We start from the raw sequence: 19407 nt of genomic DNA on the forward strand, positions 1-19407 counted from the left end.
CCATAATAGCTCCTCCTTCCATCCAAAGGGGAAGGGTGCATACCAGATGTCTCTTAAGGAATTTCCTTGGAATCTGCTCCCAAAACTCTTTTGCTTCCTTTTCACTGGGCAGAACTTTGTCATGTGTCCACAGCTAGCTGCAAGGGAATCTGAGGGAGTTAGTCTTTATTCTTAAGAAAGGCCATATGACTAGCTAAAAAATCAGAGGTTCTATGACCAAGGAAAGAAAAGAATAATAGATGTTGACATAGGCAACAATTCATCTTTGCCCAAAGCCATATCAGGTAACAGAATATTTCATATATAATGGCAGAAAATTACAAACTACCAAAATTAATAATGTACACCCATACTGTAGCCGTAACAAAATGATTATGTTTGTCCATAGTTCTTGAAATGGAAGCATTTCGATAGTACATTGTTAAGTGGGGGAAAACAGGTTACCAAAAATATGAGCTCTGTTCTATAAAATTATATATAGATAATATGTGTGTACATATAAATATATACATATTTAAATATAAATATGGATGTATTTCTCTCTGGAGTGGTAGAATTACATCATATAGCTTTAATTCACTTCATACCATTATTTTTACTAAAAAGCTTGTATCATTTTTATAAGCAAAAAAAATTCTTTTCACTTACAAAATATGTGGGCATCTGTGTCTCTAAGGAACTTCATGAGTGGAGCTGAGAGGTGAGCAGTGGCAGGGTGGAATTCAGGGGTTGGGAAGGTCTCCATCATTTTCCTGCAGGCACTCAAGTCATATTCAGTTCCTGGGTTCCTGGGAGCCCCTGGGCAGTGGTATCTAGGAGGCTATTGATCCCCAGACCTGAACTCAGGAGAGAGGTCTATGCAGGAGTTGTGGCAATCACCACGAAGAAGACGGTCTGTGAAGCCAGGGGAGGAAGCACAATACGGTGGCGACCATGCTGGGCGTCTTCCCTCGGCCTCCAGAGCTATTCCCCACCCTTCTCCAGCTTGCTCTGTGCCTGGAAAGGCTGACCTATGTGGACTGCCTCACACCAGACTCCCTGCCTTCTGGCTTTCAGCTGGGTTCAGTCCATGGAAGGCCCTGGTAGGAGATCAGAGGATGGGAAGAGAGAAGCACGGGTGTTTCTTTCTCACTCCCTCCATGCAGGGTTAGCACAGGGTGACCGCTTCTCCCGAATGAAGGTTACAGCTCACATCAGGCAGGCTCCTCCTCCAGCCCTCAGGCCTTAGCGAGGAAGTGCTCCCACTGCTGCTAGCCCCAGGGTACAGCACTGCCCCATGTGGTTTCCCAGCACCTGCCCCACACCTTTGTAAATAGTTCTTTTTCACACTCTTCCCTGCATTACCCAATCTGAGTGTGCCATCTGTTTCCTGCCAGGATCCTGGCCAACACAGAGGGCTTGGGGGTGAGGAAGGGAAAGAACACCCAAGTTTAAAGGGCAAGGAGAGGGAGAGGAAATGGGGCCTAATCGACAGAGGAGTGGAAGGCAAACCAGGAGTTATGAAACCAGTGGGCGGCCAACAGTTTTATGAAGATTGCAAGGTTAAATAAGGATGAGATCTCAAAGGTATATTGGGATTGGCCATCTGGAGGAGGAGCTGGGAAGAGGAAGAAAGAGAATTGGGTGGGTGGTTCTGGGAGGAGGGATCTGAGTTGAAGATTGAGAAGAAGGTAAGAGGTGAAGAGAGGTGAGAGAAGGGAGTGGGGCAGAGGAGAGAACCAGGGCAAAGGTAGGAAAAGAGGCAGCAGGCCATGGGGTGAAGAAATGTGACTCTTTAGTCCAGGTGGGGAAGCAGGTAGTACCTCCAAGAATAAGTGTGGGGACTTCCCTGGTGGCGCAGTGGATAAGAATCCACCTGCCAATGCAGGGGACACGGGTTCGAGCCCTGGTCCGGGAAGATCCCACATGCCGTGGAGCAACTAAGCCCGTGAGCCACAACTACTGAGCCTGTGCTCTAGAGCCCGTGAGCCACAACTACTGAAGCCCACGCGCCGCATCTACTGAAGCCTGCATGCCTAGAGCCTGTGCTCTGCAACAAGAGAAGCCACTGCAGTGAGAAGCCCATGCACTGCAATGAAGAGTAGGCCCCACTCGCTGTAACTAGAGAAAGCCCGCGTGCAGCAGGGAAGACCCAGCACAGCCAAAAATAAAAAAATAAGAAAATAAAAAAATTTTAATTAAAATAAAGAATGAGTGTGTATGTACCGAGGCACAACACATACTTACACATATACAACACCCACACCTGCACGCGCTATACTCTACATTCACATGAACACACACACACGCAAATACGTATACACCACCATGCTTCACCACACACACCAAAGATACACATATTTGCACACATACACACACCTCACCATATCATCATCCCTGCACCATTCACAACAGTCACAACTGTAACTGCCAGATCCATAGATCCCACTGGACCCCAGGCAACGTCGGATCTTTGCTTTGCTGTGACATTTGTCTATTTGCTGGCATCACGTTAAACCCCGAGAAAAGCCTGATTCTGCCCACTCACGCATGAAAAAGGAGTTCTCAGTGTTTACAGCGTGGTGCCCGGTGCACCGTAGATGCTCCGTGGATAAATCTGGAATGGTTCCACAGTCCCTGGCTCTTACCCTGGGGCATGAGGCAAGGGCTATACCTGGCTGTATGTGCTGACCTCCTAAGTAACTTACTCAGGGGGGCCCTAAAGACTGGCCTCCAACGACCACAACCCAAATGCCTGTCCATACGATGGAATATTCTAGAATGAAAATGAAACACGTGCTAAAACATGCATGAATCTTTATAACATAATGTTGAGTAAAAAGAGCAAGTTGCGGATCACTACATACCTGCCTGATAATCTTTTTATAAAGTTCAAGAACAACGGAAACGAAACACGACATAATTTAGGAACACACGGCTGTGAAATAAAAACTTTTTTTAAGAAATGTAAAAGAACGCTAAGCACAACATTCAGGACAGCAGGTTATGTCTGGGAGAGGCAAGGAATGGACTAAGAAAGGATCATATAGGTAGATGGATGTTATTGCTGATGTCTGCTTCTTGAATGGCATTCACCACCCAGGATAATATAACAGCAGGCCAGGCTTGAACCAAGGATGAGACTATATCATGAACCAAGGATCATGATTAACCCAGTTCTGTACATCAGATGTCTTGTTACAGTAAATAAAAATAAAGACTGTCCTCTCAGCTTGACCCTAGTTCTGCTTATTTTTACACTTCCTCCCACAGCGATGCTGAGGGGTCACTGCAACCTTGCTCTTGGCAATCGGAGTTACTAGTGCAAGGCTGGGCAGGAAATGAACTGGGGATGAGGCCATATCTGCTTTAACACTGTTCTCGATGGGTCCTTTGTGGTAAGGGTTTCCAAGAACCAGCAGAGCAGTTGAAGGAGCTGAGTAACATTTACAAGAAATGTGTGCCTGCCCCACCCCCTAACCACCCCGCCCCATCCCCTCTCTCCTCCCTTTACCGCCTCCAACTCTTCCTCCCCACCGAGGCCCAAGTGAAGGGTAGCTCACAAGAGCCAGTAATGAATATTTCCATGGAACAGAACTGCTTACCTGACTCTCCGGAGTCTGGGGAAGAACTGCCCTGACGTCCACCCAGATTCTGGGCCCTGAAGGAAACTTGAGATGACTAATCCACACAAACATTTATTAAGTAGTAGTATAGCAGAGTGGTAGTGAGCATGGACCACCTAGGTCCAAATTCTAACCTGGCCACTTCTTAGGTATGTGACTTTTGACGTAGTACTTACTGCTCTGCACCTCAGTTTTCCCCACCTGCAAAATGGGGATAAATAATAGTATCTCCCTCATGGAGAGTTGTTGTAAGACTAAGACATGCAAAGCTTGCAGAACAGTGCTGGGCGCATGGTAGGTACTGAATGAGTGTTAGCTATTATCGCCAAGTGTTATAAAAGATGCAGATGAATCAATGAGACCATGCTCTAGTGCAGGAATTTGCAAACTTTTTTCTGTAAAGGGCCAGATAGTAAATATTTTTGGCTTTGCTGGCCATAAGGTCTTTGTCACAACTACTCAACTCTGCCATTGCAGTACGAAAGCAGTCATAAACAATTCGTAAGTGGATGAGCTTTATTTATTAATGCTGACAATTAAATTTCACATAACCTTTACCTCTTATGAAATATTATTCCTCACTCAGTCTGTTTTCAACCATTTGAAATGTTAAACCAAGTCTTAGCGTACAGGCCGTGCAAAACCAGGTAGTGTGCCAGACTCGGTCAGCAGGTTGTGGTTTGTCCCTCCCTGGTCTAATGGGGGGAAAAACATTAGCCCCTCTGGATTTCTTTGCTTTACCTGTATGTTCTGTGCCTCACTTTACAGGTGAACAAACTGACGTTCACCCTTCAAAGTCCAGTTGAAATGCTGCCTCCTCTTTGAAGCCTTCCCAGATCACCTCAGCCAAGGGCAGTAATAACTCCATCTGCTGCCTCCTTTGTGATAAGCACACATTTATTCATTACTTTTAAATTTTTATCATGAAATATTTAAGACAAACCAAAAGCTATAAAGTATAATGCAGACACTCCCCTGGCGGTCCAGTGGTTAAGACTCCACGCTTCCACTGCAGGGGGCACGAGTCCGATCCCTGGTGGGGGAACTAAGATCCCACATGCAGCGAGGTGTGGACCAAAATAAAAAAAAAGTATAATGCAAAAACCTTAGTCCTCACCATCTGGTTTATGAAATAAAGCATTGCCCAAACAGGTGAAGGCCCCTATGCAGATACCCCTCCCTAAATCACAACCTCCCTTCCTCTTCCCCAGAGTAAACAGTCACCATCCTGACTCTGGGAATTTATTGCCGTGTACTTCTTAGTACTTTTACTACACATAGAAGCATCCCTAAGCAGGAGGTAATATTTGTTTGCATGTATGTACAGCCATTATTTAACTGAATTTTCTTAATAATCCATTCAAGGAATATCTCTATTTAGAGATTAGTCTCAGAGGGTGTTATAAGGCCCAAGGGATCCAGTTAAGTAATGGTGGTAAAATCCAAGGCTGATTCCCAAGTCATGCTCTTAACCATTGCTCCCCTCTATATTCCTGTGGCCACACAGTCATGTTTGTTATCTGACCCCCTTTCCACACTAGATTTTAAACTGCCCAATAGAAGAGACTGTGACCTTTCACCCCTCCTATACAACCCCTAATATCTGGCACCCAGCATCTTGGCACTTACTATCTTGCACTCTTCTTCAAAGAGACACCATCTTCTATCATCCCTAGCAGTCTCAATAGAGGATGGGGAAACTGCCAGAAACTCACTTCAAGGGAAAGAAGAGTGGGGCTTTGATAGATTTCAACACATTTAGAGCAACTTTTAAGCCAACTGTCAACTTTACTGTAAAGGATGAGGCATGCAATCCTCATACTCCAAGAGATTGGGAAGAGCAAGGAGGATAGAGAAAAGGGCAACTGAGAAAATCAGCCCCCCAGAACCGAGAAATTCTTCCTTCCTCTCCTACCGCCACATGGGAGCCGAGCTAGGGTTTGGGATCTAGGCCAAGCTTAAGGAGTGAGGAGTGACAATGAGTGAGTGGTATTGTGGCCTGGACCCTCAAACAACCTGACAAGACAGCATCTGGGCCAGTGTCCAAAGGGTGTGTGCATGCACTGAGGGGAGGGAGCAAGATGATGAGGAAGGAAGAATGTTGTAGGCTGCTATTGATGCTTCTAAAGAAACAAGAAACGAATATTTACAAATACTTGACATGCACATTGACAGTGGTACTCACTCCACTGTTCTTTCAGGACGTAGTCAGGCCACGTGCACTAAGTGGATTCATGGGTTCTACCATCTAGTTTAAACTGAACTCTCACAAAATGAACAAGAGGCTTAAACAGATCCCTGCAAAGAAACCACAGACTAAAAATGCTAATTATCCCAGCACAAGCAGTAAGAAAATGGCCGGGCTAACATTTCACCTACTCCCAGTATAAGCTTTTTGTCGAGCACATTGGAGAGGAAAACTCTGTGTAAGTCAAAACAACGAATGCATTTCCACGCGTCTATTATCAATGACTAAACTCCACATTAAAGATGAAGGGAAATTTACACAGGTATATAGTTTCCCAGTAAACACTTATTAAGGGTACGTGCTCAAAATGTTTTACTAGTGGGAGAGACAATTGAAAAAATCCTCAACTGGTAGTTTAGCAAAATTTTGGGATCTTCTAGGTCAGCCTTGTCCAGTGGAACTTTCTGCAATGATGGAAATGCTCTATTGTTCCACAGCTACTAGTCACCAGTGGCCATTTCATGAAATCTGAGTAGCACTGGGAAATAGCCACATATGCCATATTAGCCCAGCTCTAATAGAATTTGCATTGGGAATAGAGGTTGGGATTGCATTGGGCCCCTCCAGCCAAATCTTGTCCACACAAGATTGGTTCGTCTACCCTTTGGCCATACATTCATTTCAGAAAGGTGACTATCCCAGTAGTCCTACTGAAGAAAACCAGATTCAGGCTGAAAATTCCCTTTTTCCTCCCAGGATAGATTTTGGCATTTACCAAGTGTTCAATTAACGCGCATTAGCATGCCTCTGCATGGACAACACTTAAGCCACAAATTAAGACAAAAGGTATTTTATTCAAAAAACGCCAAGTATAAAAAAAAAAAAATAAGATCTCTTTTATTCCCCTGTACAGTATTTCACTCAGATAAAACCAGCAGGCTACATGCTGCTCAAAACACAGCCCCAGAGAGGATCCGGAAGGCACACCATCCAGAACTGCTTTTCATAAATCTATGCTATATACACAAGTCAGCAATGCCCCTCCCCCATCACCCACGGACCCCATGCCCACTCGGGTAAGCAGGCGAGGGGGCCCGCAGCAGTCAGGGAGCTGCAGCAGCTGTCCCGCCTGAGTCCCGTCACCCTATGAACAAACAGAGCAAGCGTTGCAGCCTTCCCCAAAAGGTCCCCAAGTCAGAGGAGGAAAGGAGAAAAGAAAACTATGGCGGCAGCTGTGGAAGCTTGGAGCAGGAAGGGAACCAAATAAATAAATAAATAAATAACATTGACCTCCAGGTTAGAATGCGCATCTTTCCAAGGAAAAAAAAACAAAAAACCCAAAACAAAACAAAAAAAAAACAGGTAAAATAATTTAAAGGCAAAATTAAAAAAGAATTAGATCAACTACAACCCTTTTGTACACTACCATGCCAACTGTACACACATTTACAGTTTTTCTGTTGATTTGCATTGTTTGTGCATTTGTGTGTGTGTGTGTGTGTGTGTGTGTGTGTGAGGTCTTGGCTTAGAAACAGTTAAGTAAAAACCAAAAAGGAAGACCAGTTCACTTGGGAGTTTTACTAAAGGAGGTGGAAAAAGGGCAGGTGGCTCAGCATTTGGCCCTGTAGCCTCTTCCATGGCACCTTTCATATGAAGGATGGGGGGAAGGGGTGGGGGAGAAAGAGAGGGAACCAAACCCAGGCAGATTTTTGGAGAAGCAGCAGGTAAAAGAGGCAAGTTCAAGTATTTCTCCCAGCACAGCCGGAGTCCCCACAGAAGGCACTCAGAAGAGTCGGAAGAGGTGACAGGGACTTAAAATGGTGCTAGTCCTATCCCACCCCAACCCGATTTCCCCCTACCCGACCCATCACGGCATTCAGCAGAACTCCTGATGAAGGGAACAGTTCCATGGCTGGATTCTGATCCACTCCCACCCCACCCGCCACCCCTGGGATTTTGCAAAGTCCAGCAATGCTGGACACCGATGAGAAGGAGAGCTTCTATGGGAGGAGTTGAGGCCTAGGACGGCTGGAGTGGAGTCTCTTCCTCCCTTTGGGAGGCAGCCTCCAGGGCCTGGGGTCTGGAATGAGTTGTAAATGTTGTTCCTGTATCAAGCACTGTCCTGCTTGGAGAGAAGTGTCACTGGTACTTGGGAAGCTGGAAACAGACACTTCCCCTCCCTTGAGCATCTGACAGAGAGGGGAGAACCTGCCCGAGAAGCTATTTGCTGGGCCCTGGCAACAGGCTGTGGAGATGGATCTCAGCAGTTTCCTGGGGCAGGAGCACATCTTGCATCCACGGATGGTTCTGGATTTCTTCAAAGGATGGCCGATCTGATGGTCTCAGGGCCAAGCACCATCTAATGAGATGTTGACACTCTAGAGAAAGCAAGATAGAGGTTATGAATGACTCAATTTGTTTTTGCAGTTCAAAGGTCTTCCCACTTTGCTTCCCAGAGGCCCACAAGTCAGGGATCCAACAGAAAGCCTGCCCTTTCTAGAATGCTTATTCTTCAATGAGAAGGTATTAACTAACACCTAGATGCTCCAGTATGCTTTCAGCTAAAAAACAGCTCCTCTCTTAAACCTGTAGTTTTCAAACTTCAATAGCTAGGGCCTTTCCCACGACGCCCACTCAACAGAAATAGGAAAGGTGATGACAAGAGATTTTGATGAGACATCACTAAGCACGATGAGGTGATTCAATTCACCTACCGACTTACAAATATGAACACCACCCACGATGAGGTCACTGGAACCACAGTATTTAAGAGAGCCTGCCTTAAGGGAGAAGGCTCAAAGAGCCCTCAATTTTTCACTCCCTGGCAAAACAGCCAGGAGTTGGAGGGATCAGGATCCTTTGGTACTTAAAAAAAAACCTTTCAGTGAAACTAAATGGTCTTTTCTTAATATTCTCACACACGCTCTTCCTCTGACCCCCCACCAAGGCACCCTCAAATGCAAACCATGTGATTCCTGCAGACCGGCTCTCAAGTGTGAATCATTTGCCTAGAATTCTAAGGCAAGGGCCATGGTATCTCCTGGAGACTGAAGCTCTCCAAACTCAAAGACCATCCCTGAGGACTAACAGCCTCGTGACTCCTGCCTCTCCTCAATAAAGGGCTTCGCAGAAGTTACCTGAAGAGACCCTCTGCCTGAAGAAAACTTGGCCCCTGATGATCTCCTCATCGTGCTCAAAGGGAATATCTCCACAGACCATATCGTACAGCAGGATCCCCAGAGACCAGACGGCTGCCGACCTGCCATGGTAGCGATGGTAGCGGATCCACTCTGGAGGACTATACACTCGGGTCCCTGCAAGCCAGGGGAATAGGAAGGAAAACATACTTTTAGCAAAAATAAAACACAAAGCAACTGAGAGGTATGCTGAGTAACTCTTAAAAAAAAAAAAAAAAGCACCGCCCTACTTCTCTCAGCAGCTGGGTGAACTCCATTCCCCCCGCCAGGGCTAAAAGGAGTGGATGAGAAGCTTATGGCAGCTCTCCAACCCAAAGCATTACCCACTTCTCTACCAGCTCAGACCATAAACAGCTCCAAGAAACAAACAGGGCTGGCCACAGACCCAAAGCCTGAGGCCTGTATGTGGTAGGACCACCCTCAGTGGGAGGAGGGGATGAATATCTGCAAAATGAAGGGGGGTATCCCACAGACTACCCTTAAACTGCATTAAATGTCCTTGCCCAGGAGCCGGGTGAGAGTCTCATTTCAGATATGACCCAGGCAAGGACACTTGTACAGTATCCTAAGTCAGGGTGCCCTTTGAAAGGCCTTCCTCCCCACCCTCTGGATGTATGGGTAGACACCCACACCCCTTCCTCCCCACACTGGAAAGGTAGAGAGGCAGGGCTGGCTTCAGACCACGTGATTCCTGTTTACAAACTTTGAGTTGTAAAAAAAAAAAAAAAAAAGTGGGGCCATCCCGCTGGTGCTCACCAGGGGGCAGCAAAGACTGGAAGGAAAAAACATGGGAGGACCCGGCCAGCCATTAACTGTTAAATACAAAAAAATGCAGCCCAACCCAGCGTCCTCCAAGGGCAAATAAACACAAACCACAAGCCCCAGTCACAAGTTTTGAAAGGCTGTCATTTGTTAGGTTAAGCCGCTCAGATGATGACCCACCCTCCCGTGCTTTGATCTCAAGCTCCCCCTTCCTTCTTTTCTGAAAGAACCCTCTCCAAGCCCCTCCCTAGGATAGGTTTTCATCCTCTCTGCGGAGACACCCAACTAATTTTCAAACCAGCAAGAGATCTTATTTCACAACATTCATTCCCGACTCCCTCACCCCACAACACCAAAAAAAAACAAAACCCAACAACAACAATGAATTATTTAGCGAAACTACTGTTTCTATTCCTTATTCGTCCCTAAATCAAAGGGGAGAAAAAAACCTGCAGCTCTAAAAACTACCTTACCGAAAACTAACTCCCTTATAAAACAAAACAAAAATGACAAAACCGGCGTCAATTTTCATCTCTCCCGCTCTCTCCTCCCCCTTCCCCCCTCCCATCCTTTTACTGGCGGGGAAACTGGGTCAGACTTCAGAAATCTGGGCTACGGCCGGTTGCCCGCAACCTCTTATTCATCGGGAAAGCTTGGAACCCACTGAATTCCACTTAAAAAATAAAATCATGCCAGAAACATTACAGGTTCAGCTGGCTTGAAATCCCCGGCTTTCCTACGCTGGGAAGCTCTCCTTCGCCCCACCCCTGCTAGCATAGAGCCAGGCGGCCCGATGACCTTTACAAAGGGCCGGAGAGGAAAGCCTACCCAGGCCTCCAGGCCAGGCCGAGTCACCTGGGCAGTTCCCTCCCGGGCAGCTCCGCCCCCAGGCCTGGCTCACCATCGAAGTCCGTGTAGACGGTGTCCTTGAGCAGCGCCCCCGACCCGAAGTCGATGAGCTTGAGCTCGCCGCGACTGAGGTCGATAAGGATGTTCTCGTCCTTGATGTCGCGGTGAAGCACCCCGCAGTTGTGGCAGTGCCGCACGGCCTCCAGCACCTGCCAGAAGAAGCTGCGGGCCAGCTCCTCCTGCAGGGCCCCCCTTTCCGTGATAAAGTCGAAGAGGTCTTGCACCGGCTCGGGCCTCTCCAGGATCAGGACGAAACTGTCGGGCCTCTCGAACCAGTCCAGAAGCCTAATGACGCCGGAGAAGCCCGAGCTCACCTTCTTCAGCAGAACCACTTCCATGGGCACTCGGGTGCCATTAGGCTGCAGGGGGGTGAGGGGGCTGCGTTAGGGCGGGAGTCGGAGGGTGCCCCTCACCCCACCCATCCTGGGGGTCGCCCCCTCCAGGGTACTCACCAGCTCTCCCCAGTCTGAAATGCGGTCCTTCTCCACGTGCTTGATGGCCACCTGGAAAGCCCCCCAGAGAGCGTTAGGTTCCCTCGCCCGGGCCAAACACACCCGTGCGCCCCCCGTCCGGCGCGCCCTCCCCGCGGCGGGCCGCCCACTCACCGGCAAGTTGTCGGCGACACGGATGCCTGAGTAGACCGAGCCGAAGCCGCCACTGCCCAGGAGCGGGCCCACCTGGTACTGTGACTCCAGGGGCTCCTTCTCCTTGCCTAGGAAAGGGGGAGTCACAGGGGACTCAGTGCCGGCCCGCGAGCCCCCAGCTCCTGCCCTGGAGGTCCAGCCGCCACTCCATCCTCGGGTTGGGGGGGGGCGCTCACCGGGCGCCAGCTTGGTGGCGTGCAGGTCGTTGCAGGGCGCGGCGCGCAGGTGGGCAAGAGAGTTGATTTTGGACAAGAGCATCCCAACCTCCAGGATGTCGGCGTAGGGACGGTGTCTGGAGGAGCTGCAGCAGGAGCTGGGGCTGGGGTTGTGCCGGTGGCTGTGCCTAAGGCTGGGGCTGAGGCTGCGGGTGGCGTTGCGGCTGCGGCTGACGCGGAAGGCCGAGGGCGAGTCGGAGGACGACTGGGGGCGCTGCCGGGGGCTGGCGGCTGACGGACACGCCGGCGGGGTCAGGCAGCACTGAGGGCGGAGGGGTGGGCGGCTCGTGGGGCTTGTGCCGCAGCGCCGCGGCACAGGGAGCTTGTGGCTGCTGCTGCTGCTGCTGCCGGTCCCGCCACCGCCGCTGCCGCCAAGTCCTCTCGGGCCTCCTCCGCCACCGCGGCCGCTGCAGCAGACACCCGGCTCGCCCTGCCGCCAGGAGTAAAGGGGCGGAGCGCGCCAGCGGGTGGGGGGCGCGCGGGCGGGCGGGGATGGGGCGGGGCCTCTCCGGGAGGCCTAGGCGGGGAGCGGGGCTGCCGGACCGGAGGAGGGAGGAGAGGGGGTGGGGAAGCGGCGGGACAGGGCGACTCCCCTCCGCCCCCGCCCCTCGCGCTCAGTCGCCGCGCCCCAGCCCCGCCCCCGCCGCCGCGTCTCCAGCCAACCAGAAGCCGGTTGATCTGCATAACACGGCGCGCGACGCCCACGCCCCCGCCCAGCTCTTGCGGTCAGAATGGTCTCTACGCCGCCACGACGTGGCGGGAAGGAAAAGGCGCCAAAATGGAGGGGGAGGGGCGCGGGGCGTGCGGGTAGGCGGGAGCTGGGTGTCGAGCCGCTAGGGAGGAAGGATGGGGAGGGGCGTATCGATTCAAACCCAAACAATAACAAAGCCATCAAAGGCCGCCCGAGGCCGGCTCTGTAGCTCTCCATTTCTCGGGGTTTTTGGGTCAAGGGCTCGAGCTGGAGCATAACAAGTTGCGCAGAGACGACGGGCGTTGGTGTCTCAGGCCGGGCGGCCGGCGCGCCGGGGTGTGAGGGACTGTGTGTGTGGGGATGCCGACGAGGGTGGTCTTTATGTGTGACTCAGACGCAAGACCTCCAAGTCGGCTTGGGCGGGTTGACCACGCGCTGTGGGCTCGGGTTGGATCTCCCGGGGGGTTGTGTGTTGGGAGCGCGTAGGGGGCGAAAGATCTGCAAGATATGAGTCACGGCGGCTTCACGGAGGGAGTGGAGGTGTCACAGGCCTGGAATAAAACGGGGAGAGCTCCGCTCACTCGGGGGAGGGGTCCAGATCGCGGTTGTCACAGCCGGTGAAAAGATCAGCCCCCAGATTCCCTAGCAGATTTTTATTTTTAAAATGCTGAAAGGTTCCAGTGAATCCTGATGCCTAAGAAGTGATGTGTGTCAGAGTGCCCTGTAAAGAGGAAATCACGAAGCAAATGTTAGTATTGTGATGCCAGATGCTGTCTCAGCCCCTTCTGTGAGGGCGGGAGAGAGAAGAAAATTCCTCATCTAAAGCGAGGGTGGGAGGGCGCGCTTGATTTAATCAGAGTTTTCACGTTGTATTCACCTTTTCATCAGCCTGTTATTACCAGTCAGGCAATACTAGCAATTATTGGCTGCCCCCGAGTCTTGACTCAAAGGAAATCCGCCCCCCTGCCCCCCTTGGAAATAACATGGAAACTGACCAATTCGACTTTCATCCTTTGTCCTTTTAAACTTCTTGTAGAGTTGATAACGACGTGTGAAATGAGTAAATTAAAATTCTATGTAATCCATAAATTGAATTGTCAGGGCCTAAGTAATTGAAAGCTAACTACATCCTATTTTAATTTTTTTCAAGTTCCTGCCACTTAAAGGAAAAATGAGGAGATCCAAGGATCTGAATAGCTGCAGTCATTAATGAATTTAAATGTTTCATTAAAAGTTTTCTACAGCACTTGTTATATAAAAATGCCCAGATATTTCACAACTTAATTTATCTCGTGAAATATTACATATTTTCTTTTGTTTGTGTACTGTGGCCTAATTCATTCATTTTTGATGACTAGGAGAAAACCCAAGGGAACAAAAATTATTCCTTCTTTTACAGATAGGGAAATGAAACATAAATAGGATGATACAGGGTCATACAACAGCTAAGAGAGGAAGAGATGAAATGACCCAAATTCAACTCCTGAGTGTTCAAAGCTTTCCTCTTATTGGGGTCTAAAACTGTCCTTAGCACTGAGTAAGACATCAAGTATCAATGTACGTGACCCCCACCTCTGTCCCCTCTACCCCTCCTTTCCTTTCATAAGCCCTACTGGACTGTTCTCACTTGTTCCCACTCACCTAGCACTTTCCACACTTTCTGCCTTTGTAGAGGCAGTCAACCTGTTCTGAGAATATCGTCTCCTCTTCACTTTTATTTAGTCTTTCCAGACTTCAGGACACAATTGTAGTTCCACCCCAGATTGCTAAAGAAACACCAAGCATTCTTTCACTGTCTATTCCACTTATCTGACAATCATGTGTTTCTTTTTTTTGGTTTTTAAAAAAAATCTATTAACTTTTCAGTTATTTATATCTTGTCTTCCCATTCCTTGAATGAATACTTTATCCAACATTTGTTAATGAAGGGGAAGATCAAAATGGGTCTCAATGAAAAGGTCATGATTAAAGTCAATTTATACCAAATTTAAGTGAATTAAGTGGGCTTAGGCAAAATAAAATAAAGGTTAAGAACAACATTTAACCTGAGTTAGCCTGCTTTCAGACCTGGGATCTGGCACCTACTAGTTATGTGACATTCGTCAAGTTACTTAACCTTTCTAAGCTTTAGACTTTGAATGGAGATAATAATAGCGCCTACGTCACAGGGCTGTTGTAAGGTGCAAATAAAATTCTGCACATAGGGCTTCCCTGGTGGCGCAGTGGTTGAGAATCCGCCTGCCAGTGCAGGGGACACGAGTTCTAAGCCCTGGTCCAGGAAGATCCCACATGCCGCGGAGCAACTAAGCCCGTGTGCCACAACTACTGAACCCCACGCCTAGAGCCCATGCTCCACAACAAGAGAAGCCACCGCAATGAGAAGCCCGCACACCACGACGAAGAGCAGCCGCCGCTCGCCGCAAGTAGAGAAAGCCTGCGCACAGCAACGAACACCCAACGCAGCCAAAAATAAATAAATTTATATTAAAAAAAAATTCTGCACATAAAGAATGTCTAACAGAGTAAACTAATAAATATTAGCTATGACGGCAATGATGCTGATTGTGATTATGACAATGATGATGAAAAGGAAGAATTTTGGAATGGTCTTGCACCTTGGAGGTTTCAAAGATAAAATGCTAGCTAGTTTGATTTTAATCATCTTGGGAGAGAATGTGATTCAAAATAGTTCTATAGGGACTTCCCTGGTGGCACAGTGGTTAAGAATCCACCTGCCAATGCAGGGGACACGCGCGTTCGATCCCTAGCTCTGGAAGTTCCCACATGCTGCGGAGCAACTAAGCCCATGCACCACAACTATTGAGCCTGTGCTCTAGAGGCCTCGATCCACAACTTCTGAGCTCGCGTGCTGCAGCTACTGAAATCCACGCGCCTGAGCCCGTGCTCCACAACAAGAGAAGCCACCCCAATCAATGAGAAGCCCACGTACCGCAACGAAGAGTAGCCCCTGCTGACTGCAACTAGAGAAAGCCCGCATACAGCAACGAAGACCCAACGCAGCCAAAAAAAAAAAAAAAAAGTTGTCTACATTAAATCAAGTTCAATCCTTTTCACTTTCTCTAGATCTTTGTAGGGCTAAATACTTAATTAGTTTTAGCTGAAGTGATTAACATTTAATATGGTGGGTTCTTCACAGCTGGAAATTACAAAACATGGACCTTGCTTGGCAAAGAGCTTTTACTTACTTAAAACTGCTTTTAAAGATAATTATTAAACATTCAAGTATGTTTTGAGTTAAAAGTTACTCTTTGAAGGTAGGGAACTTGATGTTTTGATTCATCAAACTATAGTTGTAATAATAAAAACAAGCACAACTGGTGCTGTCTCAAAGATTCTAACAAAGAATCAGAAAAATCACACTAATAATTAAATGACAAGTGCTTCTGGAAATATAAAGGCCATAATTATGCTAACAGTTCTCTGGAAAGGGGAGAATTTGTTCATGTTAATTTGAACAATAGCCAAATTAATCCTTAGGTGGTTTCCATATTCTACCTGATATGGATTTAATCAAGTCATTGTCAAAGGAATGACTTCAGCAATTTCTGTAATCACAGTTTAGAAGAGGTTTGAAAGGGGGGATGCCTGTTCGCTGTCTTTTAAAGTACCTCTGAGTCTAGCTGATGCACTTATATAACTAGGTCTGTATGGCTCTTACTCTATAAGCTATTTGCAATTAATTGGATAGAAATAATTCGGGTCTGCATCTCATTTCTCTCCTAAAGTAAGAATTACTGCATTTTAAAATTTAATGTTTAATTTTGAAAAATTTACCGTTATTTTTTATTTTACTCTCTCCTTGTTTGATGAAATAAATAGAAAGGAAAATTTGGAGAAGGTCAACTGCAGTACACTTCTTTTTATATCTTAAAATATGTCCAATTACCTCAACATTTATAGAATTATTTAGAAAAATTTCAATTTCACATGTATTTCGTATGTGTGGAATATATGTGAAAATCCGCTACAAACTGACATGAAACAGTCTAAATTTAAAAACACTGAAGCCTCTGAGAATTCCCTGGTGGTCTAGTGGTTAGAACACTGCGCTTCCACTGCCAGGGACCCAGGTTCGATTGCTCATCAGGGAACTAAGATCCTGCAAGCCGCATGGCCAAAAACAAACAAAAAAAAGACTGAAGCCTTGATGGCCAATAGGCACATGAAATGATGCTCATCATCTCTAATTATTAGAGAAATGCAAGTCAAAATTGCAATGAGGTACCACCTCACACTGGTCAGAATGGCCATCATTAAAAAGTCTGCAAATAAAAAATGCTAGAGAGGGTGTGGAGAAAAGGGAACCCTCCTACACTGTTGGTGGAAATGTAAATTGGTGCAGCCACTATGGAGAACAGTATGGATGTTCCTCAAAAAACTAAAAATAGAGTTGCCATATGATCCAGCAATCCCACTCCTGGACATATATAGGTACAAAACTATAATTCAAAAAGATACATGCACCCCTATATTCATAGCAGCACTATTTACAATAGCGAAGACATGGAAATAACCTAAATATGGCCATCGACAGATGAATGCATAAAGATGTGCCATATATATATATATATATATATATATGACTGAGCCATAAAAGAGAATGAAATAATGCCATTTGCAGCAACATGGATGAACCTAGAGATTATCATACTAAGTGAAGTAAGTCAGAAAGAGAAAGACAAACACCATATGATATCACTTACATGTGGAATCTAAAATATGACACAAATGAACTTATCTACGAAACAGAAACAGACTCACAGACTAGAGAACAGACTTGTGGTTGCTAAGGGGGAGGGGGGGTGGGGGAGGGATGGAATGGGAGTTTGGGATTAACATATGCAAACTATTATGTATAGAATGGATAAACAACAAGGTCCTACTGTATAGCACAGGGAACTATATTCAATATCCTGTGGTAAACCATAATGGAAAAGAATATGAAAAAGAATGTATATATATATATGTATAACAGAATTACTTTGCTGTACAGCAGAAATTAACACAACACTGTAAATCAACTACACTTCAATAAAATAAATTTTAAGATAAATAAATAAATAAAAATACTAAAGCTTCCTTTTTAAGTTGTAATAATTGTGGTAGTGGTGGACAGCTAAGAAATCCAGAATGTCCCAGCTTCAGAATAGTCAGGAAATCTATGTAGTCAAGTTTGAACTGGTTCTTGTCCTTGACAAGATGTGACATTTGCTTCAAGTTTATAAATCTCCTTTAGTCAGCTTCCAATTTTCTCAGCAAGGTTGGAGAAAGGGTTTTTATTATTTATTCAGTAAAGTATATTTAAATTCATTACCAATTCATTTGGTGTTTTTTGGCTGCGTTGGGTCTTCGTTGCTGCATGTGAGCTTTCTCTCTAGTTGCGGCGAGAGGGGGCTACTCTTCGTTGTGGTGCACAGGATTGCGGTGGCTTCTCTTGTTGCGGAGCACGGGCTCTAGGCGTGTGGGCTTCAGTAGTTGCGGCGCCTGGGCTCAGTAGTTGTGGCTCGCGGGCTTAGTTGCTCCATGGCATGTGGGATCTTCCTGGACCAGGGATCAAACCCAGCCCCCTGCATTGGCAGGCGGATTCTTAGCCACTGCACCACCAGGGAAGTCCCTTTTTTTTTTTTTAAAGAATAAAAATAACCTAGATTTATTTTTGGATTTTTACACATTTAGTACTGACAATTTCAGTAAAAATAATCAATATTTATCAAAAGCACTGTACACAAAGATTTTATAGTTCCTGAGTATTACTGGATAGATTAAAAAACAAATGGAGTAGCTCAGAATGTATAAAGGCTACAGGAAGCCTGGAGACTGCTATAAAATACCTTATTAGAAGACGAGGAAAATGTATGCCGTAGATCAAAAAGACAGGCACATGCACAAAAACCCTGAATGCTTAACTGATAAAGAATAGGGGCTGTATATGTGCATGACAGAGACAGAGACAGAAAGAGAGTTCTCTCAGAAAGAGAGAATTCATATGTTTGAAAGCTGATGAGGGGACTGTCTGCCATCTTCTAAAAAGTAGAATAAAATTGTTGATGCAAGACTTGGAAAAGTCACAAAGCGCACCTAAAGAAAAGGAAAAAAAAAAATTTGCTCAAAAAGATTTAATGGAATATCTTGCTAGACACTAAAAAGATGGTAATGAAAACATTTGTTTATTGTATATCTCATTTGTCTTTTAATAGTATACAGCTTTACTTTTCTGTATTTGTTTAGTCTCTATAACTAGATCATAAACGTACTGAGGGCAGAAGCCATCCTTTCATTGAATGTTAAGGCTAAGTGTCAACAGTGGGTCAAGTGAAAGCAGCTAAAGTGACACTGTGATAGCAGCCAAAATTAAGCAGCAGAGATGTGCTGGCCATTTTTCTAAGCACTTTACGTGGATCCTCATATGAATCCTGTGACATGGGCAGTTTTACTATCTTCACTGGTTTACAGATAAGTAAACAGAAACAGGGAGAAGTAATTTGCCCAAAGTAACATAGCTGAGTGGCGCAGACAGCTCCTCCCCACCATGCCAGTCTGCTTTCCCAAGGAACACAAGATGAGTTTAAGGGATTTAACAAGGTAAGCTATGATTAAGTTCTAACTGAGGGTATCATCCACAAGAGCAGCATTCAGAGGAGGCTGAAGAAGTCAGGGAAGGCTCCATGGAGGATGTAGAACTTACCGTGGATCTTAAAGGATGAGTAAGATACGAATAGGTGGTGAGGACAGACAGAATGCGGGGAGCAACCTCAGGCGTTTTGCAAAAGATGCTTTGTGTGATGTTCTTTGTATTCCCCAATGCATGGAAAATGAATGAATAATAGTTTCTTTAAATAAATTGAAAGCAGAAAGCCAGAGAGAAAAATCAGTAGGACCTCCTGATGTCATGAGGCAAAATGTGAAAGAGATGAAAAAGATGATAGATTTTATTTCAGTCTTTATTGAAGAAGAAACTAGGAAGACTCTCTATTCAAATCATCTCTTGACACTTACGGTTTGGGAATAGTAGCTTACACTGTAGTTAACACACAGGGCGCTCAAGATTCAAATGACAAAGAAGACACGCATTAACATGATTGGATGAAATCCGCTCAATAATTTGGAGAAACTTACATTTTCAACATATACTTCCTCTTTTCCAATTCTGTTTTAGCTCTTTTTTTAGGTTGGGT

At 46.2% G+C, this 19407-nt stretch overlaps 2 protein-coding genes across 4 annotated transcripts in view; both read right to left on the bottom strand.

The window, feature by feature from the left end:
* The window catches only part of TBC1D22B (TBC1 domain family member 22B), a 126083-nt gene extending 122633 nt beyond the window's left edge, over positions 1-3450 (bottom strand). Inside the window, exon 1 of one of the 2 annotated variants that reach the window (XM_089918799.1) lies at positions 649-3450. The gene's annotated coding sequence lies outside the window, so the exon portion shown is untranslated. The remainder of the gene's footprint in view (positions 1-648) is intronic. The other variant, XM_089918798.1, reaches the window with a different exon arrangement.
* Positions 3451-6627: 3177 nt separating this feature from the next.
* PIM1 (Pim-1 proto-oncogene, serine/threonine kinase) lies at positions 6628-11966 on the bottom strand. Of its 2 annotated transcripts, XM_022581788.3 has the most exons (6): positions 11482-11966; positions 11267-11373; positions 11114-11164; positions 10654-11020; positions 8931-9107; positions 6628-8171 (listed from the first exon to the last, which is right to left on the bottom strand). In XM_022581788.3, the coding sequence occupies exons 1-6, from the start codon at positions 11561-11563 to the stop codon at positions 8014-8016; spliced, it is 942 nt and encodes a 313-aa protein (XP_022437496.1). In that variant the 5' UTR covers positions 11564-11966; the 3' UTR covers positions 6628-8013. The 2 variants fall into 2 exon arrangements, with proteins under 2 accessions (XP_022437496.1, XP_089774926.1); XM_089918800.1 differs by having other exon boundaries at positions 11267-11872.
* Positions 11967-19407: the final 7441 nt, after the last annotated feature.

The sequence above is a fragment of the Delphinapterus leucas genome, chromosome 10, assembly GCF_059928025.1.
Source record: "Delphinapterus leucas isolate spDelLeu-1000000601 "Yukka" chromosome 10, BTC_Dleu_Yukka2, whole genome shotgun sequence".
Classification (NCBI taxonomy): domain Eukaryota; kingdom Metazoa; phylum Chordata; class Mammalia; order Artiodactyla; family Monodontidae; genus Delphinapterus; species Delphinapterus leucas.

Coding starts and splice junctions, on each gene's coding strand:
- PIM1 (XM_089918800.1), bottom strand. CDS start 11,563: ATGCTCTTGTCCAAAATCAACTCTCTTGCCCACCTGCGCGCCGCGCCC. Junction 9,108..10,653: donor CGTCTACACGGACTTCGATG/GTGAGCCAGGCC, acceptor CCTGGCTTGCAG/GGACCCGAGTGTATAGTCCT. Junction 8,172..8,930: donor CAGGCAGAGGGTCTCTTCAG/GTAACTTCTGCG, acceptor TGCTTTCTCTAG/AGTGTCAACATCTCATTAGA.